Raw genomic sequence first — 23,980 nt, forward strand, 5'->3', positions numbered from 1 at the left:
AAAAACAAAAGAGTTGCGTGTGTGGAGTGCTTGGTGTGGTGTGGACAGAGTCTTGCATACCTCTATACTTCAGTTGTCTTCAACAGTATTTGGTACCAGCTGTGTGACAGAAGAGTTTCGCAGTATGGCGTTAAACCTCACCATCAACGCAAGCAATCCTCCTTTGGGTGAGTTGCAGTCTGCGATCTGTCAGTGAATAATGGTAGTTCTTCAATGAGCCATGTGAATGCAGGCAGCCAGTGACAGCTGCTCGGCTAGTTTAGCTGTTAGCGTCCCTACGTGTCATCCTGGCAAAGTGGAAAATGTTTAACGAATTTAACATTTGTTTGCGAAGAATAAATTACGGATAACTGCCTCCTAAAATTAAGATGCTGGAGCAGTCATTCTGATTATCTGGTCAATGCTGCTGGCTTAAAGACAATCAAACAATTTAACAATACAACAACATTTTTTTCTATTCATATTTTCTAATTTTTGTTTCTTGAAATCAGCCGAATTAAATTTCAGAGGCGAGAAGCTCTGAGAATGTAGTGATTTTAGTAAGGGTGTAGTTTGTCTTGGACAAAAGCAAAGCCTGTAATTGTATCTGTATATGAATTGATCCTGGTGGGACAGTATGTCCATGTAAGTGGAAATGTGTGTGGAGGTAGCTGCTAGCTAACGCTCATAGCCGCCCGGCTTGTGAGACGCACTAGCTAACGTGTAGTCGTGGCACCCAAAAACTACAACATGTGGCCAGTTTGTGGACATTTCCATTACCAATAGCAACTACCTTACACGCCATACAGCCGTTGTTGCTGTGAGATTTGTATAGGGTTTGTTTATTGTATAAGTGTTTTTGGACTTGTAAATGACATCTTGACAAATCACAGAATTGTGTTACTGTTGACACGCTGACATTAGCTAGCCCTGGTTAGCTCGGCGGGGGCTAACGCCTTTTATATGCAGCGTTACACATTACTAAAGCCTATCTATAAACAGACTCGTTGCCACGGTTCACTCAGTTGGGTTTTTTAAAGTCTGGAACACGCTTTCCAATGGTTACTGTATGTAAGTCTTGTTGCAAAGTAAGCTAATTGAATGACTAGCTGTAATATTGACTAAACAGCGACGCCGTGTTGACCTCTCCAAGTACCGCAGGCTGATGCAAGCACCATGAAACCTGGAGTATTGGAGGGGGTTGCTTATGATTTACACTTACTGATTTTTGTTTCGTTTACTGAGCACCTGGACTCTGAAGACTGGGCGTACATGCCCTGTGGTTGGCGCACTTACCTTAGATCTGGTTTTGCTTTACAGAGATACAAAACTAAAACTTCCTTTCCAGGTCTTTATCTAACAGTTGTGCCAGAATGTTTAAATGAAAGCCTCAGCTGCTTATGTGATAGACAAAGTCAGGAATGCAGAGATCATGAGGAAAACAACTGTATGATGAGATGTATCTATTTGCCTTTATATAAGCCTGTAGCCTGAATTTTGTTTAATTCTAGCTAATGGAGAATTATCTTTGCAGTACAGTCTCTGAAGCTAAATACAGTCAGTATATAGCAGCAGATCATTTTACCTGCAAGTCCATGGAGCTTTAAGTTTCCTACTTAACTCGTTTTCAGTGTTGACATGTTTAAAGTCATTGGGTTGGGCAAGCAGTAGTCCTATGAAATTACTGGGTGCCAAACTGTCTTTTGAAACAAACTAAATTAAAGATTGCTGGTTGAACAGAATAACAGGAAACACTGCTGCTGCATGATTAGCACCACAGGACCCGTTCAGCTGGTTGTCAGATCTGTGGAATTTCCATTTAGCGTACAGTAAACACTTGATTCACTACACACACATACCATCTTGCAATAGGAACGCACTCGCTGTTCCCCCATCAATATGTACTCATGTAATAATTACATATAATTACTCATGTAGTATTAAATTTTTGGCAATATCCAATATACTGATATTTTCCAACTAATTTTGGCCATTTGGCAAGATTCAATACCTTTACTCGTCACAAACACAATTATACACAGTATAGTGTGCAGTGAAATACATTGAGCACCTGTTCCAGACCAAAACAATAACAACAATAATAATAGGTGTTGATGTGACAGGGCCACATCAACAATGTCAGTGTACAGTCATATTTTGGCAAAAAACATCCTGTCTCTCTGACAGTAAAATTACACCTGCTTGTATTGCGATATTGCTCACTGGCCACTTTTTTAGGTATGCCTATCCAGATGCTCATTGAAAGAAATATCTGATCAGCCAATCACTTGGCAGCACCTTAATCCATTTAGGCATGTAGACGTGTTCTAGACAAAATTCAAAATGAGCATGAGAATGGGGAAGAAAAGGGATTTAGGTGACTTTGAACATGGCGTCGACGGGCTTTTCTGAGTATCTCATAAACTGCTGATCTACTGGGATTTTCATGGACAACCATCTCTAGGGTTTACAGAGAATGGTCAGAAAACGAAATATATATCCAGCAAGCGGCAGTTGTGTGCACGAAAATGCCTCGTTGATGTGAGACGTCAGATGCAAGACTGGTTGGAGATGACAGAAAGCCAGCACTAACTGAACCACTCGTTACAACCAAGGAATGCAAAATGCCATCTCTGAATGCACAACACATCCACCCTGAAGATCACACCGGGTGCCACTCATGTCGCATAAGAAGAGGAAACTGATGGTACAATTTGCACAGGTTCACCAAAATTGGACAGCAGAAAATCAGAAAAAGATTGTCTGGTCTGATGAGCCTGGATTTCTGCTGTGACATTCAGATGGTGTCAGCTCCACCCTGGGTCCATTGCTTCATGTCATGTGCTCTCTTCAGTTCTATCTACAATTAAGTCAAAACCACCAAAATGCATCTATAAATAATTTAGTTCCAGCTATGGTACCTGTCTCCAAGTCCACTCACACACACAAACACAGGCTCCCAAGGTGAAAATATTACCAACTTAACTATTACAGTTGGTAGTGGAAGCTGACAGTTTTCTGATGCTGTTTTCAGCCATGTTTAGCCAGATTCAAAATCAAGTAAAGGGGGAAAAACACAAACACTGACACAGGATTTTCTGTTCTGTCCTGCAGGGGTGCTTCTGGCAGCAGAACATGTGAGGAGCAGTGTGCAGGTATCAGTGGAAGAAGGCAAAGATACCCGGCTTCACATCTCAGAGTAGGTGACACACTTAGTGATATTCTGATTGAATTTGAACAACATACTGTATAAAACATACATGTGAACATACAGGAACGTGTGAAATCTGTTAATACTCCTTTATCTCAACTGTCTTTCCTCTCTTTTCTTCCCTCAGCTCGATCCAGTTTAACGACGGTAACTCTATCAGCCGCTACTTGGCTCGGGTGGCTCCTGCTCTTGGCCTCTATGGAGCCAACACAATGGAACAGACCGAGGTGTGTGTGTGTGTGTGTGTCTGTGTGTCTGTGTGTGGTTGAGATATTTTGTAACAGCTTTGGATTTGTGATCCTCATGTGAGATTGTATGTGGTGTCTAAAGGTTGACCACTGGCTGGAGTTCAGTGCTCGGCGTCTGTGTGATCAGCCAGGCTTGACTGGGGCGCTTGGGGAACTGGACAAGGTCCTGTCCCTGCGGACCTTCCTGGTTGGACATGCCCTCACCCTGGCTGACCTATCTGTCTGGGCTGCCCTCAAAGGTCAGCAACACCTAGGATGTGCCAGTTTTCCTGTCTGTCTGTTTCTAGTGTGAATTTCTGCTGAAGTAGTTCAAGTGCAGCACTACATGTTGTGTTGTTTCTCTGCAGGTCATGCGGAATGGCCAAGCCAGGGTAAATCCTTCCCACATGTCAATCGCTGGTTCTCCTTCCTGAGCTCACAGGTTCCTTTTACTGCTGTGGGTAGCAAGTATGCTAGTAAGAAGGCTCCTATGAGTAAATCCAATGTAAGTGTCATTTCAGTTGTTTTCAAGAGGTTTTAGCAAATCACTGCAATCTGGTGACAAAGAACCAAAGACAAAGGATTTACACTGAATGTAAAGCTGAGCGAGGTTTACTTGGAGCTTTATGCTGACAAAGACAAAAATTAAAAGTTAATGTGAAAATGTTTTTGTTAATAAAAAACAATAGGAACATAACTGATGAACTGAACTCTGTTAGTAATCATTGCATTATTATGATGAGTACAGTATATATGAGGATAAGATTAAGAGAGAAAATTCTCTTTTTTTCATCAATGTTTGTCTGTTTTCCAGTCTGACGAGAAGAAGCAGGATGTCGGGAAGTTTGTGGAATTGCCAGGAGCTGAGATGGGGAAGGTGGTGGTTCGATTCCCTCCTGAGGCCAGCGGGTATGAATTGATCTGGAGTTTAGAAGATATTGCCATAAAAAATGGATTTCAGTGTATATATATATATATATATATATTTTTTTTTTTTTTTAAATTGCGACCATTTCTCTGCCTCTCTGTGGCCAGATACCTGCACATTGGCCATGCCAAGGCTGCCCTGCTCAACCAACACTACCAGGTCACATTTAAAGGGAAGCTCATCATGCGCTTTGATGACACCAACCCCGAGAAAGAGAAGGAAGATTTTGAGAAGGTGAGATATCCATGGTCATGAGCACATGAATACATTGTGAATTAGTCATGCTATCTTTTTACTTTACCACCTGTAAAGAAGTGAAAACAGAATTGTTTTGGTTTTATTTGGACAGAGAAAATACCAGAAAGCTTAATTTTGTGTTGTTATTTCTACACATCTTTGTTTTTGCCTCAGGTGATCCTTGAAGATGTTTCCATGCTTCAGATCCATCCAGACCAGTTCACCTACACCAGCGACCACTTTCCCACCATAATGCGATATGCAGAGCAGCTGCTTGCTGAGGGGAAGGCCTACATCGACAACACTCCACCAGAACAGATGAAGCAGGAGAGGGAGCAGCGCACTGAGTCCAAATGCAGAAACAATAGTATGCCTGAGGAAATCTGCTGTGTTTTCCAGTTGCAGTGAATGCTGGCGCTGTATTACATGAACATTTTTAGACAGGTTTTTTTTCTCTCTCTGTCTCTTCTGTAGCTGTGGAGCAGAACATGAAGATGTGGTCGGAGATGAAAGCAGGGACAGAGCAGGGTCAGGCGTGCTGTATGAGAGCCAAGATTGACATGAACTCCAACAACGGCTGTATGAGAGACCCCACCCTCTACCGCTGCAAGAACACTCCCCATCCACGTACAGGAGGCACCTACAAGTACTTGATTTTGATGATTCCTTATATATAACATGTATATATCTTAAAAACACTAGGAGTCATCCTAGAATTGACCATCTGGCCAAGTTGAGTAACTCAACAATAAGGACTTTTATCAGGGAGGTAACCAAGTATTATGAGGTCACTTTAACAGACCTTTAGCAGTCCTCTACAGAGATGGACCCAGAAAGAAGGACAACCATCTCAGCAGCACTTCATCAGTCAGGCCAATAAGCTAGACTGGATTCACTGGGCAAAACGCACACAGGAGCGTGCTTGGAATATGCCAAATTATATTCAAAAGACTGTAACAGCATGAGAAAAGATATTATTAAAACCTTTAGGTTGTTGGGCTGATCTCCAAACACCATTTCTGTTAAACAGTCACCTGAACAGTTTACTTCCCACAGTTAAGCATGGCGGTGGAAGCATCATTGTATAGGGTTGTTTCTGCTGCTGGTTACATCGCAGAAAGTGCTTTTTTTTTTTTTTAAAGAACTCTACTTGGGAAAATCCCTTGATTTCCCACCCCCACTGGGATAACTGGGTTTGTTAAGCACTGGGTAATTGTAAAAAAAAATATATATATATATATATATATATATATATATATTGTTCACACATTAACATGTGAAGTATGTGTCAAATACTGAATGTATTCAGATATTGACTGTCGAAAATACTCTGTCCATTTCCAACCCTTTTTTTTCAGAATCTACCCAACATACGACTTTGCCTGTCCCATTGTGGACAGTTTGGAGGGTGTTACCCATGCTCTTAGGACCACTGAGTACCACGATCGTGACGAGCAGTTCTACTGGATAATCGATGCTCTGCGCCTCCGGAAACCCTACATCTGGGAGTACGCCAGACTCAACCTCAACAACACTGTGCTGTCCAAGAGGAAGCTCACATGGTTCGTTGACCAGGGATACGTGGATGGATGGTAAGTGTAGTTTGGCTTATCTGGTGTTATGTGCAGTAATGTGCCTTTGCAGCTCTTTACTGATAACTTCGTTTTTGACTTCTTCTCATCTCGTCCTCCAGGGATGACCCTCGCTTCCCAACTGTCCGAGGAGTCCTGAGGAGAGGAATGACTGTGGAGGGTCTGAAACAGTTCATTGCAGCCCAGGTGTGTCTTGTAGTGGGACAGGGAAAAAGCCTGCTTGTCATCCCAAATGTTGGCAGATCATAGTAAATTTTAAGTCTTGTCAAACTTTATGTATCGTGTCCTTTTATACATATTGGGCATGCTAAAGTGTTAAATCAGTTTTGATCTTCCACAGGGGAAATTGAAAATAATGTTTTTCTTTTTGTTTTATCCATCTTTTACTAGGGCGGATCGAGGTCAGTGGTGAACATGGAATGGGACAAGATCTGGGCATTCAATAAGAAGGTATGTTTTTAAATGTTGTCCTCTCCTACCTAGGTCTGATTGTCTGAACTAAGTGATAAGATCTTCTGCTCAGCCGTTATTGAAGCCTTTGTGGCTGTGCTGTAGCAGAGAAAATGACTTAAAAATATATTTCAATTTGTCTTACTGGGCACTGTTTATAAGAGCATGGTGGACAAAAGTGTGATATGTCAGTCACAGAAATAAAATAGATTTCCATTTTTTTTCCCCTCTGGTTTGATTTTTGGCTTTGTTTAAAAAAAGTGGCTTTATTTAGCCATACTACTGCTTTGGCTTCTTTGTTGATCATTCTTCCTCTTTGGTTCCAACTGAAATATCTGCTGTGCTTTGTGCTAATTGGCAAATGTTAGCATGCTAACATGCTTAACTAAGTTAGTGATCATACTAAACAATATGCCTGTGTAACATTAGAATGTTGTTGTCGATGAACATGGTGATTTTTTTTTTTTAATTTAAAAGTCTCACTGTACAGTCTGTCAGTGCTGCTAGCTTGGCTGTAGACTCTTTGTCTTGTTAAAATACCACTGCAGCTCATTTTAATAAAAAATTAGTTTGCCTCTAATGAACTATTTTTTTGCGGAGTAAGGCTCCATTGTAAAAGCTGATTTATGCGTTTCATTCATAGACCCATACACATACTAAAAGGTATGAGTGACAGAGGATCATGAATACACAAAAACACTTAGAGCTTCTGTGGATATTTCTGAAAGGCTCACTAAGACTTTGTGCTTCAATAGCCTGCTGCCAGTGTTTGTTACCTTCAGGTCCCAAGCAAAGTGGGTGGAAATAACAAAGGATTCATGGAGAATTTGGAACTGCCCACTGTGGGCACGCCTTGTGGACTTAGGGTTGAAGACAAAATGTACATCACACCAACCTTTCTGGATGCATAGGCACTGATAGCATTCATTTGCTTTAAGAGTAGGTGCCATTCACATACATTATAAACTCTAAATGGAGAAAATAAAAAATGTGTAAGGAATGAGCATGATGCAACTGTTACAGGCTGAGAGAATTCCCTATGGGCTTCACTGCTGGCATGGCTTCTATCTGCTTTTCTTCTCTCATTCTGTTGAACTCTTTCATTTGCCGCCTCCTTTCCTCTGCCCCCCCACCCCACCATCACCCTTCTGATTAACCCTTATTACACCGAAAGCCTTAAAAAAAAATCAAACAAGCTGCATTGTTTCAAGTCCTACATTTGTTTGTATTCATTATTGTCCCCATTGTCTGTCATCTGTCTGGACATATGTGTTGCTTCCTCTGTGTGGTTTTTCATGCTGGCACTTGCTTCTTCATCTCAGAGTCAGGTAGAGGATGTGAAGCTATGAAAATGTACGCAAACAGACAGAGAACTCAGTTTAATTTTACAGTCCATTTTATGATAATAATGACAGTTTAGTATACAGGTTCTGACCAATGCAAAAGGATACAGATGGCATCAGAAACATTTAACAGACACCAATTGAGATCACAGTTGCAGACAGAATGACATTTCAGAACAACTGTACTGAACTTCGTATGCATGTTAAACTACCCCACTCCTCCCTGCCCTCTTTATGTCTTTAAATATCCTTCAGGTTACCAAAGCTGCTGTATGCTCAAATGTAATTTTCACAGGTCTTCACTTTAAAAGTTCCAGTGCTACTTGCCTCATGGTCTTACTCTATTTAATTGGGAAATTGTACATATACTATTTTTCTACTTCAATTCTTTATTAACACCATACATTTATCTAGTTACTATGGGGATACAAAAGCAAAACCAGTAAAAGTAAAGCCAGAGTTTTTTCACTGTACAAGTGCTCTGTCTTGTCATACCTGGTCACACTAGAAAGTGAGGCAGGAAATATAAGTTGTGGAGTTGGGACAGGGACTAGTATCTGAATCTGAGAGACACACATTACTCCCATTCCACTACGAACATCCGACTATTCCCCAGCCCAGTCACAAATGGCTCTCCTCAACAACTACACACGTGGACAAAATTGTTGGTACCCCTCAGTTAAAGAAGGAAAAACCCACAATTCTCACTGAAATCACTTGAAACTCACAAAAGTAACAATAAATAAAAATTTATTGAAAATTAAATAATCAAAATCAGCCATCACTTTTGAATTGTTGATTAACATAATTATTTAAAAAAACAAACTAATGAAATAGGTCTGGACAAAAATGATGGTACCCATAACTTAATATTTTGTTGCACAACCTTTTGAGGCAATCACTGCAATTAAACGATTTCTGTATTTGTCAATGAGCGTTCTGCAGCTGTCAACAGGTATTTTGGCCCACTCCTCATGAGCAAACAGCTCCAGTTGTCTCAGGTTTGATGGGTGTCTTCTCCAAATGGCATGTTTCAGCTCCTTCCACATATGTTCAATGGGATTCAGATCTGGGCTCATAGAAGGCCACTTTAGAATAGTCCAACGCTTTTCTCTCAGCCATTCTTGGGTGTTTTTGGCTGTGTGTTTTGGATCGTTGTCCTGTTGGAAGACCCATGACCTGCGACTGAGACCAAGCTTTCTGACACTAGGCAGCACATTTCTCTCCAGAATGCCTTGATAGTCTTCAGATTTCGTCGTACCTTGCACACTTTCAAGACACCCTGTGCCAGATGCAGCAAAGCAGCCCCAAAACATTACTGAGCCTCCTCCATGTTTCACCGTAGGGACAGTGTTCTTTTCTTCGTATGCTTGGTTTTTGAGTCTATGAACATAGAGTTGATGTGCCTTACCAAAAAGCTCCAGTTTGGTCTCATCTGTCCAAAGCACATTCTCCCAGAAGCTTTGTGGCTTGTCAACATGCATTTTTGCAAATTCCAGTCTGGCTTTTTTATGAGTTTTTTTCAGCAGTGGTGTCCTCCTTGGTCGTCTCCCATGAAGTCCACTTTGGCTCAAACAACGACGAATGGTGCCATCTGACACTGATGTACCTTGGCCTTGGAGTTCACCTTTAATTTCTTTGGAGGTTGCTCTGGGCTCTTTGGATACAATTCCAACGATCCGTCTCTTCAATTTGTCATCAATTTTCCTCTTGCGGCCACGTCCAGGGAGGTTGGCTACTGTCCCGTGGGTCTTGAACTTCTGAATAATATGAGCCACTGTTGTCACAGGAACTTCAAGCTGTTTAGAGATGGTCTTATAGCCTTTACCTTTAAGATGTTTGTCTATCATTTTTTTTCGGATGTCCTGGGACAATTCTCTCCTTCGCTTTCTGTTGTCCATGTTCAGTGTGGTACACACCTTTTCACCAAACAGCAGGGTGACTACTTGTCTCCCTTTAAATAGGCAGACTGACTGATTATGAGTTTGGAAACACCTGTGATGTCAATTAAATGACACACCTGAGTTAATCATGTCACTCTGGTCAAATAGTTTTCAATCTTTTATAGAGGTACCATCATTTTTGTCCAGGCCTGTTTCATTAGTTTGTTTTTTTAAATAATTATGTTCATCAACAATTCAAAAGTAATGGCTGTTTTTGATTATTTAATTTTCAATAAATTTTTATTTATTGTTACTTTTGTGAGTTTCAAGTGATTTCAGTGAGAATTGTGGGTTTTTCCTTCTTTAACTGAGGGGTACCAACAATTTTGTCCACGTGTGTAGCTCTGGCTGTCTAAGATGTGCTAAAGTTTCACAGAGCTAAGAGTTCTGAATAAGGCCAGTGTTTTACCTTCTGTATATCGTAAGTACAGGAGGATCCTTGAATTTTAATATCAGTTGAGCTGAGGCTCTGTGCAGGAGTCTGTGTACCCTCAGTGTTTTTTGTGACACCACAAGGTTACCAACTGCACAAGCAAATACAAAGACACTGATCTAACGTGCATGTATGGACCACACTTTCCAAGCGAACAAGAAAGTAGTATATTAAAAACAACTTTACATCTTTATAGCACAAGAATGCGTTGGTCTCAATTATCTAGCTTTCTTAATTGTTGAAAGCCAAAATTGTGAGTGAAAATAAAATTACACTGGAAAAGCGGTCGGAGAGTGCAGCGCTTCACCAAGCCTGCTAATTTTTTGTATCATTTCAGACGGCAGAAATCTTTAACAAATCTGTAGATGCACACTGTAAGCCACATCACTGCCAAAATCTAATCACCTGATGCTTGTGTCATTTCTGACCTTCCCTGAAGATTTCATCCAAATCCGTTAGTCCGTTTTTGAGTATTGTTGCTAACAGACAGACATACAGACAAACCAACAGCCATCGTCACATAACTCCGCCTCCTGGGTGGAGTAATATTGATTGGTCATCCAGATCTGTTGCACAGTAATCAAAGTCAAATGCAGCATGATCCATTTTAGCCGGTTCTATTGATTTTGATAAGAAATTGTTCCCTTCCTTGCATTAATAATATCAATTCAGCTTCTAATTTTAACTCTAATTCTCTTCTTTTGATTCTGTTTTGTATTCAGGTGCTGTTTTAGTCCCCTTTAGAACAATTTCGTTTTAAAAATTTTTTTAACATATATTCGTGGTCAGCTGCTGATGAAGAATAAAAGGGTGAATTGGCATCTCACAGTGATAGAGGGAAATCTGTGAAAAGCACAAAGTGGGACTGGGCTAGAACAGGAAGGTGCAGCAGATGAACTGAGGACAAAGCAGCAAATAGTAATTATGTGGATAGCCCATTCTATGTAAATGTGTCTCTACCTCTTTCCTATCTCTCTTCCTCACTCCTTGTATCTGACATTAAACAGCATCTCACTCTTCTGTTTCCAAGCTGCCAGTTAGCTGTCTGAAGGTACTCCTCCACCTCCTCCTCTTCCTCATTTTCACCTCCCTGCTTCTTTTGCGCTGGTTTTCTTCAACGTCCACCAAGAGCCTGCGCTGTTTTACCAGCCAAACACATGTTCGGGGAGTAATAGTATTCCAAAGAATAGCCTCACATAGAAGTTGTAGAGAAAGCAGTTATTTTTAGGTTAGAGCCTGTTATTTTAAGGCCTTTAGTTCCCAAAACATACTGTAGTATGTGATGACATCAGTAAAGTATATGTAGCTGTACAGGTTCAGACATTATTTGTGAGTGCATTATTTTCAGTGCATGTCTATACAGATCTAATGGACATTAGATCTGACTCCTGCAGGAAGGAAAGAGAAAGACCTCTGAATACTAAGCTGCCTTCACAAAATCACAACCTTAACTTTAATCATATTAACTGTCCCATGTAAATAGCAAGTTTGCAAACACATACTCTGACTTCCCTCCTTGTCTTCCCCTCCATCTATTCCCTTCCTTGGTCCTTCGCTCCACTGCAGATTGTATGAGCTTTTTTTAAGGTAATGAGCTTTTTTGAATGTATTCATCATTACAAACACCTATTACCTGCGCTGTAGTGAACCAGAGAAAACATTTGCCAACTGGAATTGTATAACTAATCAATTGGTTGTGGGTAGAAATTTATATATTTTTTAAATCAGCACATTATCTTTGGATGAACTAAATGAGCCACATACTAACATTATTAGCATAAATAAATTCTAAATCTACCTCAAAGGCTGGTATTTGCAGCATGAAATAATTTGAAACTAGTTATTTTATAGTGAAAGGATTTGAAAAGATGTGGAGCAGATCAGCGTGCACGTGCTCATAGTCGTATGATTTCTGAAAATACGAATATTCTCTGAAACTGTATGAACTGGACTGGTGATGTCAGCACACCCATTTTGGATGATCTGACGTGGTTATTAAGCTGAGTTTATTTACCAACTGATGTTTGCAAAATTTACACTTGACTTTTTGCCCACCTCTTTAGTTTGGTGCTGACTTAGAGGAAACATTCAGTGAGCTTTAATACGTCAGACTTAGCAATCTGTGTTTGTTTGGGCCAGTTCAGAATTGAGACCGTGTGGCTGTTCATAGGTAGTCTGTTCCTCCTGCACCCAAAATATTGGATTAATCCTGGAAAGCTGTCAATTTAGCTCTTTTCTCACTATGAAAGAAACATGGTAATGGGAATTTGGCAGGAAAAGCCTCCATGTCATACTCAGTATCTGCCAGTACCAATTCCTGATATATTTGTCTTAGATAATACACACTTCGAGAACATTAAAGGCATTGAAATCAGTCTAGTGACCAGCTCTGCAATGCATTAGGGGAAGAAAATAATTGCATTTCTGCGTTTCCTATTTCCATTTTCATCTTTCTAATATTAATTTTATTCAGAAAATAAGTTGTCAAGTTAGTATCATTGAATAAAGCTCTGTTACTGGTGCCTCTTGAAATACTGGCATTGCAGGCACTGCAAGTGACTGCTGGATTGTTTTTGTTCTTAAATTTACGATATTTCTACTCTGCAGACATTTTAGCTGCATCTTGCAACATATTGTGCTTTCAACTTTATGTCACCTGAGTGACAGCAGATGTAAATAAAGGATTAGATTTTAATAAAACTGATACTGATCAGTTAAAAAAAAATGCCTTGATCAGCCCTGGTCCTGAGTCTGGATTCGGACATAACCTAGAATTTGGTTGGATGAGAGCATATTAACCAACTAACTGAACACATGACTTGGACACTGCAGCCCTACTCATTGCTAAGGATGTCGGTAGATTTGTGTGAAAGTGGTCCTCACAACTAGCCTAGCCGCACTAGACCACCCACGGCAACGAATTTAATTCTCTGCCAGGGTGGGTCTAGTTACCCTCCATAAGGCTCGAGGCTGGATGCTCCTAAAACTGGCCGGACGAATCACCATGAAGTGTAGAGTCAGAAGGCGGGCGTAACAAAGTGACAACAGAGGTACGACGATTCTGACAGAAACAACCGGCGTACAATAAACAGTTATCTTTTGACTCTGCTTTGGCCACAGCCCTTAAAGATTTGAAGCTAAAATTCAACTTGAAAGATAAACAAAGGACGGCACTGAAGTGTTTCATTGAGAAGAAAGACGTATTAGGACTTATGACGACGGGATATGGCAAATCCTTAAAATACCAGTTGGCTCCACGGCTCCGCTGGTTGGGAAGCTAATGGGACTTAGCCACAATCCGCCGGCGCTCTAGGAACTACGTCAGCCTATTCGTTGCGTTGATTGGTTGTATACCTACCCAATTGCTGCAGAGGGATTTGATAGACAACCTTTTAGCCCGCTTCCCTAGACCCTTGTGCCGTCAGAACATGGGGTCTAGCGCGGCTAGGCTACCTCACAACAGAAAATCAGCATCATTTTGTCAACTTGTGCTGTTTACTATATGGATTTGTTCATGTTGTCACTTAAAAGAAGAGGTAATCATTCTTAAAACACCTGAAGTATTTTGGCATCACAAGCTATAAGACCTTTGAAAATCAAATGAAATTAGTGTGTAAAGAGTGCATGTTTTCTGTAATGTGAAGAGATTAGTGGAGACGTGCCTGCCATGTCATTTTCTGGTGTAATCTACTGTAACCAGCACTTCCCATGGTGAGTGGACTGTCACCCGATGCTTCGTATATTCTGTATATTGTACAGCTTTCCTGTACACTCAAACTGGCTGGTAAAATAGTGGAAGTGGATGGGGACTGTATAAGCAGCTAAAAAAAAAAGCTTTTGTTCCCAACCTGCATACAATCATGATTCACTCTTGAAATCAGCTTTTCATTCCTCTTGTGTGGCTTACTTTCTTTATTTGCCCCTTTCTGAGCTGGGATGTCTTTTGCAGATTTTTTGTTTTGGTTTCTTTTTCAAAGAAGCATCCATTTTTGCTTTGTCCTTTCATTACTCAGCATTTTGTATGTGGAGGTTATTACAAAGTGCTGTTCCGTGGTTTCTTTTATTGACCTCTCTGTGTTTTATGTGTTGTTTTCTTTCTTGCTTTTTTAGGTCATTGATCCAGTAGCTCCCAGGTACACAGCTCTGTCCAGCTCCTACGTGGTTCCAGTTTCCGTCCCAGAGGCTGTAGAGGAGATGAAGGAAGTGGCAAAACATCCAAAGGTTAGCACAAAACTAAATACATGTTATATTATAATGATGTTATGATTAAATGTTCTTTGTGATTTCAAATTACTGTGTGACTGTGAACTCATACAACCCAATGTAGCCAGTAAATTTCCATGATTTAACTTTGACCATGAAAATATAACCAGTTGGTCTTGCAAGCAACATTCATGTGAATTTCCTACTTAATATTCTGTCCATAACCACCACAACATATGGAACTAGAAAAGCACAAGGCTGCTCGTTCCTTGTATCATTTCTGACAGATAAGTCCCGATAGGTCCACAGAGGTCGATTTGTAGTAGGATTGTCAGCAGGCAGCTGACGTAGTGTTCACTTGTACTCATAGTTACAGTGACACAGTGATACAGAAATCTTTAACAAATCCGTGGATCCAGAGTATGAGCCGCATCACTGCCAAAATCTAATCACTTGGTCCTTGTGTCATTTCTGACTTTCCTTGAAAATTTTGTCCAAATCCCTTAGTCTGTTTTTTAGAAATGTTGCAAACACACAAACCAACGGCAATCATCACATAACGCCGCTGCGTTCCTTGGTGGAGTAAGAACTCTAAATCACTGAAATTTGCTCATAAAATAATCATATTCCCTGGCTTAGATTCACATGTCCACTGTGGTTCAACGTCATGACGCAAACCATAACTTTCTAGATCAAAGAGTTATACCGCTTTTTGTACTTCACTGTCCCACTAGAATGCTGGTATCTAAGACCTGTCTGACACAGGAATTAATAGCTTGTGTGCTGTTCATTCACAAGTCACCAAAACAATTTTCACTGACCCTCTGCTGCTGTCAGACTTTTACATCAGACTGAATGCACCAACAGGAATGATTCACAGATGCTTCCACACATTAACACCATTATATTGTTATACTACCAGTAACGTGAGGGCAAAGTCATCTTTGTTAGACAATGAAATCCCCTAAGGCTGTGAAGGAAAAACAATTCCAGCTCCATTTGGATGAAAAGGCTGTAGGTAGTGCAAGTTACTGGCACACAGGATTGTCTGAGGAGACGATGCAAAACCACTGGAATGATCCTTTAGACTTCTTGCAGTAGATCTTTCTGTTAGGAAAATAGAGTTTGCTCTTGTTCTTCCAGGATGAACCCATGTAAAATAGTGTCTGTAGCAACACTTGATTCAGTTCAGTGATATTTGGTTAGAAATGTCACTTCGCTGTAGTGTTAGTCACATTGAGCTGAAGTATTTTCTTTTCCCGTCCAGAACACAGAGGTAGGAATGAAGGAAGTTTGGTATGGACCTAGAGTTCTGGTTGAAGGGGCTGATGCTGAGACTTTCACAGAGGGAGAGGTGGTCACTTTTATCAACTGGGGCAACCTCGTCATCACCAAGATCAACAAGTATGTACGATCATTTCTTGGCTTATCTCCACTGTTCAGAATCGCACAGTGTCGCATTTAAAGCCTTATCATCTGTTAACCTTCCTAAACTTTCCTCACCTGTCAGAGGGGCTGATGGTAAGGTTGTGTCCATGGAGGCTTGTCTGAATCTGGACAACAAAGACTACAAGAAGACAACAAAGATAACGTGGCTGGCTGAAACAAACGGTGCCCCGCTGCTGCCCACCATCTGCATAAACTACCAGCCACTCATCTCCAAAGCAGTCATCACCAAAGACGATGACTTCAAAGAGTACATTAATAAAAACAGCAAGGTCCGTTACTGACTCTGTGCATCTTGGTGCATGCATCTTCCAATGTGTGCCGTGTATGTGTGTTTAATCTCATGTCTTCTTGCTCTCAGCTGGAAGAGAAGATGCTTGGGGATCCTTGCCTGAAGAACCTGAAGAAAGGTGACATCATCCAGCTCCAGAGGCGGGGCTTCTACATCTGTGACCAGCCCTATGAGCCAGTCAGGTGAAAGAAAGAACACCTGAATCTGTAAGTCCAGTCACACTTTTGCGCTCTCTAACTGTGTTGATTTTTCCACTTTTTGTCTGCAGTCCTAACAGCTGTAAAGAGAGTCCTTGCGTTCTGCTCTACATCCCTGATGGTCACACTAAGGAGATGCCAACTGCTGGATCCAAGGACAAGAGCAAGAGCCAGCCCTCCAGCAAGACAGTGAGTCATTTTAAATAAAACATGCAAATGATTTGTAATCATTTGCAAACTCCTTTTATGCTTAGCTTATTCTGTAAGTCATAGCTGTTATTACTTGCAAGAACTGAAAGTGATCCAATAATAGTTGAAACTTGTTGCCAGAGCATTTGCCATTTAACCAAAGCCAGTTTAATTATTTAGACTTTGTTCGCTCTGATATTTTGGATTCAACATTCACTAGTTATGGATGTACAGTTATTTGTCCTTTCTAAAATCATGTTCAGTCTAGAGAGTGGAAAAACACACCACTAAATATTCAGTCTGAAAGAAAAAACACAGCATGACACAGCAGTAGCAGGACCAAATTGTGATTACTAACTGGTTTTAAGGGTCAAATGGTTTCAGAAGCTGTGTTGAGAGAACTGATTTTTATATCTATTTTGTAGTAGTGCATTAGAGAAAATTAGTGGCAACACTAAAAAAACACTTCCCCACTTTGGAAAAACAATTTTTATACTCTCTTTGTTTTTGACTTTTTTTTAAAGAGTTAATGCATGCAGGAGATGGATCTGATGTAGTGAACAATTAACTCAGACTGATCAGCTGTTTCCACTTGTTTTATTGTCTTCATTTCCGGAAAGCATGAAATGTGAACGATTGGAGCTGTCATGGTAGAATAAATGTAAAAGAATGACACAAATAATACATGACAACATGTTGTGAAACATCTGGTTTTGCTTCTGGCTTCTTCTACTCTGTTTTTTAACAGTCATGCTAAACGTAACCTTTACCACCATTTCCTGATTACATGAAACAACTTAGTTTATGTGTTTCTACAGCAGATAATGCAAACAAAACAAGTCTATGTTTCGTTTCTTTTTATCCCCCACCGGCCGTAGGCATGGAGGGGGATATTGGCGTGGGCACGTCTGTTCGTATGTCCGTCCGTCCAGGCCATCTCTATATAGAATAGATGTGTCTTCTGGGGTGCATGACCTTGACCTGATTTTCAAGGTCATAGTGAGGCACTTCAAATATTTTTTGGTTTCCGGATCATATCTCAGAAACTAGTTGAGGGATTTCCCTCATATTGCGCACACTAAGCCTGTTGGTAATGCTGATGTTCCTTTTGGGGTGCATGACCTTGACCTGATTTTCAAGGTCATTGTGAGGCACTTCAAATATGTTTTTGATTCTGTTTCTGGAACATATGTCAGAAACTACCTGAAGGATTTCATGCATATTGCACCAATGCCACCTGTGCATAATGTAGATCTGCCTTTTTTGGTGTATGACCTTGACCAGATTGTTTTCATTGTAGTGAAGATGTATCATTTTGTAGGTGTATCGTCCAGTATATATTATTATTTCTTGCACTTAGAGGCACTATATATAAGGCGGGGGATGTTTTAAGCGGAGCGTGTTTATTTCCTACTGCTTTTAAAATGTTCAAAGTTTACCTCAAAATGGCCTAGCAATTGCATGGAAACATTGTTACAGAGAGGCTACAAAACACCTGGAGTTGTCTCTCAAGGCTAATTCATGTTTTCTGCCAGGATATTTAAATATCATCATCCGTCAAGTCATGCGAGGGTCTGCACAGAGACTGTGTGTGTGCAGCACAAACTGTGACCGTGCAGACTGTCTATGCTATAAGCACGCTGACTACGCATTTGCCAGTAAAACCAGCAGTGTTTAAAACAAATGTTTGTAAGAGAAGAGACTGTACAAGAAGATCCTCAGTCAACGACACTGCATTTTAATCTCTTTCTTCTTCTCTGTCGTCTTAGCCTGCCACACCTACCAAGGCTCCTTTGACCTCTGCCCTGGCTCCACCCTCAACCTCAGCAACTAACCTGTTCTCAAGCATTGTTGCACAAGGTGAAGCTGTCCGCCAGCTAAAGGCTGCCAAAGCTGCTAAGGACGAAGTGGACAAAGCAGTTCAGAAACTCCTCTCTCTAAAGGTGAGTTTCGCTTTGGTAACAGCTTAGGTAAAGGGCTATAAATTGCTATTCAATGATTCACACTCTTTTCCTTTCTCGCTCTCTGCAGGCACAGTTTAAGCAGGAAACGGGTATGGACTACAAGCCCGACATGACTCCTCCCACCTCTGCCCCAGCCCCACCTACCTCATCGGACTCCTGTCCATACACTCGAGTTACCCAACAGGGTGAGGTGGTCAGGAAACTGAAAGCAGAGCAGGCACCTAAGGTATGGGGCATTTTTCCCAATCCATGATCATAGATATGTTTGTCATATCGCTGCTCCCATCCCAAGCCTTTTTTCTGTTTGTTGATTTGTCTATGCGTTTTTCATATTCTCTTTCATTGTCCACTGAATTTGTTTGTCAGAAATCGCTTTTTTGGTCGCCCTCTGCTTGTGCCCCATATATAGTCACCATTCATATCCCCATGCCGTTTGCATGACAGTCAAGTTCACTCTTAAATACTCACAAATATAAGATGGTTTGTTGATGGTACCAGGACCAGATTGATGCTGCAGTGAAGCAGCTCCTCGCTCTCAAGGCAGAGTTCAAACAGCTGACCGGTCAGGATTACAAACCCGGGAAGGCCACACCCACCTCCTCTGCTCCTTCTCCTGTGACCTCCTCCTCCTCCCCTTCTGCTTCTTCTCCTGCTGCTTCTTCTTCTTTTTCGAGCCTGTATGAGCGTGTTGCACAACAGGGGGAGGTCGTGAGGAAACTGAAGTCTGAAAAGGCCCCCAAGGTATTCAGATGCCATATTGCAGAGGGTAGAGTTGTCCTCTACAAAGCAAATTCTTTGCTGTCCAATAGCAGTGAGGAAAACAATCCTTTAAAGTTGCATCATCAATGTAAAAGATAACAAAAATAGATCAACTGTCCAATGATGGCTTTGGCATAGAACTGTAAGGGGATTTATTGTTGCTGAAAGAAGCTAATGGCAGCCATAACAGACAGCTTCACACATTAACACATAGCCCTCTAGCCTACAAGCCCAGACATGATGCTGCTCCCAAGCTCTGATTGGACAGTGGATTATTTCTTATTTAGGTATGTGTAATGAATCACAACTTAAAAAAAACTCAAAAGCAAAGTATCCCTTGTCCTTCTTGATGTAAACTAATAACAGTATTTAGTATTTGCATTTCTTTGCTGCACCTCTCAGTTTGTTTTTATGTTCGGAAATTCATTTCACAATGACAATTAAGTTATGAAAAATTAAAAGATAAATATGGAATGTGCTTAATATGTTCACCGAATCAAATAATGCATGTTTAAAGGAAATACATGTAACAATGTGCATTGTATTTGAAGTCACTTATCAGCCAGAAACTATAAAAACAAAAAGTTGTCAGACTTTTAACTTCTCAACGATCCTTAAACTAATCTTGTGTGATTTTCCCATTCCATCAGGAAAATAATCAAACCAAAGCTTAAAAATGGTTATCTTATAAAAATCTCTTTATTCTATGTGCCAAATGAAAAACACAAAAATAAATGTTTTATTTTTATGTATTATATACTTATGCGTATAGATGTGATATATAGCACCACCTTTTTCCAGTATTGGAATACTGGTTATGCCTTAAACACTTAAATAATGTTGTTCATGTTGTTTCTAGACTTTTTATGTAATTTAAGAAATGGTTAAAAAAATCCTTTATACTTGCTTCACTGTACTTAAGACATTTCTGAGTTCTCTTTCCTTCTCACCATGAATGCGTTTTCTCTAGAGGTGCAGGGCTTTATATTGCAGTGAAAAATGAGTGAGTAACAATGTTAAATCCCTACAAATCTCACAAATGACCGGCAGTTATAAATAATAACAAGGACCTCACTGGGCATACCAACATGATTTATATTACATGTGAACTGTACATATCAGCGACCCAAAACCCAATATCATAGAGAACAGGGTGATGACTAGAGACAAAAGATGCTAAATTCTATTCACAGCTACCATATTTGGAGCTACTTAATCACCTTGAGATACAGACTGACTCAGCACCAATGGCTAATACCAACACCTAATAGCTAATTAAGACTTAGTATTAACTAGTCTGCTTTGACAAGTGACAAATTTTCTTCATCATAATAAAAATCAACGATGAACTGCCACAAAATGTATTCACCACGACTTGGAATCTAAATATTTTTAACTAGTCCTCATATTTAGATTGTGTGTGTGTTGTTGCAACAGTGTTCACCTGTTTATATGATCATAAAATCACCTGTGAATTGACTTGGAATTTCCTTGTCCGTGTTTCTACAGGACCAAGTTGATGCAGCAGTGAAACAGCTGCTTGCCCTGAAGGCAGAGTACAAACAAGTCACAGGCCAGGAGTACAAGCCTGGAGTGGCCCCAGCTCAGAAAGCACCTGCCCCAGTCCAGAATAGCCCCAGCCCTGCTTCTGCTGCCACTGGCCTCTATGAGAAGGTCGCTGAACAGGGAGAGGTGGTCAGGAAGCTGAAGACTGACAAAGCCCCTAAAGTAAGATTCCACTGTTTCCCCTTTGAGACCTTCAGTGGTTAGTGCTACTTTAAATTAATGTTTCTCTTCTTACTGTTTATCAGGATCAGGTAGATGCAGCAGTGAAGGAACTGTTGGCTCTCAAGGCAGAATACAAACAGCAGACTGGACAGGATTACAAACCAGGACTACAGGCCCCAGCTAGCCCTGCCCCAACCCAGGCCAGCACTGCCTCTGCCAAGTCCAGCTCGTCCCCTCAGGACCAGGATTTGTTCTCGCAGGTGGCCCAACAGGGAGAACTGGTGAGGAAGCTGAAGTCTGAGAAGGCCCCCAAGGTAAGGAACCAGTCAGCTGCAGGAGTTTAATACAAGTGCAGAGTAAAGCAAAACAACAACAACAACATATGTCCTATTTCAGGACCAGGTGGATGAAGCTGTGAAGACTCTACTGGACCTGAAGAGCACATACAAGACTCTGACTGGAGAGGACTACAAACCAGTGACCGCTGCTGGAGCCGCTGGAGGAGAAGATAAAAACCGCAAGGAGAGGGAGAACAAGTCTGAGAAACAGGGAGGAGGAGGAGGAGGAAAAAAGGGTAAAGGAGACAAAGCCAGTCAAGGCAAGGAGTCATCAGGAGGAGCAGGAGGCTCAGGAGAGGGTCAGGGACCCAAGAAACAGACACGGTGAGAGACTGGAAGCATCTGATAAGAAAGAGCTGAAGGAGCCCACCCTATCGGTGAAAACCTAGCTTTACATTACCAGATAAGACGCTCAGTATAAATGGCACAAATAATTTGATTTCAGGTAAAATGATAATCTTTTTTACAATAAGTCTTGTGACTTATCATTCTGAGGACACTGAGGAACAAAATCTTCTTCTGATTGTTGCATCTGCAGTACAAATTACATGACAATTTTCAGCTTGTTTTCAGGTGTACGTGGATGTCTCTAACTGCAGCAAGTGCTGGAAATACTTTGGACTTAACAATGTGGATAAATAACTTGACAGTTTACATTTGGTTGTCCTGATGCTGAGCAGACATGTTGCTTTGGGTCGTCTGAGCCAATAAAAAGCCTTTATACTGAGTCACATTCTTAGACTTTTGTTTTGAGCACGTTATAGTTATCTGAGTAAGATGCATTGTTAAATAGGAGGTGCAAAATAGTGAACATACAGCCACTGGCAGCATGAGTTGTACACGTTAACATGACTGGTAGTGAAGTGATATTCAGTATCATGCTTTACAACTGTACTGAAACAGACACATTAGAGTGCGTTGATTTGGACGCTGAAGATGGATCGTCATTAAGCACAGCTATACTCTACTGTGGCAAAACGACTGAAGAGAGTTTGTCAGATGTGGTGAGTCTGAATGGTTGATGTGGTTTTCATCTGCAGAATCGGTGCTTCTTGTCTGCTGTCAGTCTTAAGGTCACTGGCTTTTTGGTGCATATTAATGTGTGTATTTGTGTTTTTAGTCTTACTAGTAGACGCAAGGGATGGCACTGTCAGTGTGGTTGGTTCAGGATGAATCAAGATGAAATTTTGTGCAGACACTCTTATTCTCCAGAGGATTAATTCTATAGACTTTGTTGACCTTTTCTCTATCATCACAGTGAGGTTGACAGTTTTGTCTTTTAGTGACATGTCTTGCCAATTATTGGATGGTTTCTTATAGAATTTGGTGCACATATTCAAAATGTGTCCAGAGTATTTCCTTATTTACTATATAATGCACAGTAATTTATTTGTACCTGAAATCTTACTGTTTAAATGCACCCACTGTAAAATATACTCGAACATTCCTGTGACTTTGACTGAAATCTCATAAGAGGTACTAAATGAGTTTCAGACACATGCATCATGTTAATCTGATCATCAGATCATCTTTAGTCCCACCCGCAGTTGAAAATTTCACATTGTCCAACACTTTGGTTCATACTCCAAATACCTGCAAAGCTGACAATCCCATCAGCTGTACTTTGTGTTCAGTGCTAATAAGCGAATGTAGCATGCTAACACACTAAGCTAAGATTGTGAACATCTGAATATTGTACATGCTTAGCAATAGCATGTTAGCATTGTCAGTGTGAGCATGTTAGCATTGTCAGTGTGAGCATGTTAGCATGGCTGTTGGCTCTTCATCTTGTTTTTGCCACATTCGCATCCTCGAGACATCCATGTAAAGACCTGCTGATGGAGAAAGAGTTTTTAAATTCAATTCTGATGTGAGATGCAAAAAAATGTACAGAAAATAACTTTTGTTCCTCAGATAAATAGCAATAGTCATATTGTGCCAAAAAGGGAATCATCATTTTGCCTTTTTGGTGCAGCTTTCTGTTTAGACATTAACAGCTGAAAACTGGTTTGCTTTGAGTTGCATGATTGATTTGAGTGGAGATTGCAGTCACTACTTCTGTGTGTTGGTGCACTCAGGAGTAATAATCATTCAGCCTGCAACTCTATGTTCCTGTACAGTGGACTAACTAACCAGGCATGAGTTGACATATCAGTACTTGTGGTGTTGTCATTTCCCAGGTTGCTCTACCATTGTGTCAGCACAGTGTTTCATCACCACTAACTTTATTCTGTCAGACACGATACACACCTTTTCAAACTGATCTAAACTCCTTAACATTACAGCGATGCTTATATATGTAAGAATTTGCCATTGAGGTACAATGTTGGCAGACATGCAGGCATTCTTAAAGTCATGGGTCCACTTCATCTTTGTTTTTTAAGCCAACTCTTTTATTCAAGGTTTGCTTCACACTAACTCATGTCTGTTTCCTCTGTCAGGTTGGGCTTGGAGGCCAAAAAAGAGGAAAACCTGGCTGACTGGTACTCTCAGGTGAGTCCTCTTCACTCTGGCATCTAAT

General features: G+C 40.7%; 1 protein-coding gene across 3 annotated transcripts in view; it reads left to right on the forward strand.

The window, feature by feature from the left end:
- The window catches only part of eprs1 (glutamyl-prolyl-tRNA synthetase 1), a 29,257-nt gene continuing 5,277 nt past the window's right edge, over positions 1–23,980 (forward strand). Inside the window, exons 1-25 of one of the 3 annotated variants that reach the window (XM_051941836.1) lie at positions 1–167; positions 3,094–3,178; positions 3,318–3,417; positions 3,521–3,677; positions 3,786–3,922; positions 4,232–4,326; positions 4,453–4,579; positions 4,757–4,949; positions 5,057–5,228; positions 5,941–6,174; positions 6,276–6,360; positions 6,565–6,624; positions 11,374–11,394; positions 14,454–14,564; positions 15,814–15,950; positions 16,057–16,264; positions 16,354–16,466; positions 16,553–16,670; positions 18,440–18,613; positions 18,702–18,860; positions 19,133–19,375; positions 20,903–21,121; positions 21,205–21,435; positions 21,518–21,783; positions 23,901–23,952. In XM_051941836.1, coding sequence (XP_051797796.1) covers positions 125–167; positions 3,094–3,178; positions 3,318–3,417; positions 3,521–3,677; positions 3,786–3,922; positions 4,232–4,326; positions 4,453–4,579; positions 4,757–4,949; positions 5,057–5,228; positions 5,941–6,174; positions 6,276–6,360; positions 6,565–6,624; positions 11,374–11,394; positions 14,454–14,564; positions 15,814–15,950; positions 16,057–16,264; positions 16,354–16,466; positions 16,553–16,670; positions 18,440–18,613; positions 18,702–18,860; positions 19,133–19,375; positions 20,903–21,121; positions 21,205–21,435; positions 21,518–21,783; positions 23,901–23,952 — 3,540 coding nt within the window. In that variant the 5' untranslated portion in view covers positions 1–124. The remainder of the gene's footprint in view (positions 168–3,093; positions 3,179–3,317; positions 3,418–3,520; positions 3,678–3,785; positions 3,923–4,231; positions 4,327–4,452; positions 4,580–4,756; positions 4,950–5,056; positions 5,229–5,940; positions 6,175–6,275; positions 6,361–6,564; positions 6,625–11,373; positions 11,395–14,453; positions 14,565–15,813; positions 15,951–16,056; positions 16,265–16,353; positions 16,467–16,552; positions 16,671–18,439; positions 18,614–18,701; positions 18,861–19,132; positions 19,376–20,902; positions 21,122–21,204; positions 21,436–21,517; positions 21,784–23,900; positions 23,953–23,980) is intronic. The other 2 variants (XM_051941851.1, XM_051941847.1) reach the window with 2 other exon arrangements.

The sequence above is a fragment of the Acanthochromis polyacanthus genome, chromosome 2 (assembly GCF_021347895.1).
Source record: "Acanthochromis polyacanthus isolate Apoly-LR-REF ecotype Palm Island chromosome 2, KAUST_Apoly_ChrSc, whole genome shotgun sequence".
NCBI lineage: Eukaryota > Metazoa > Chordata > Actinopteri > Pomacentridae > Acanthochromis > Acanthochromis polyacanthus.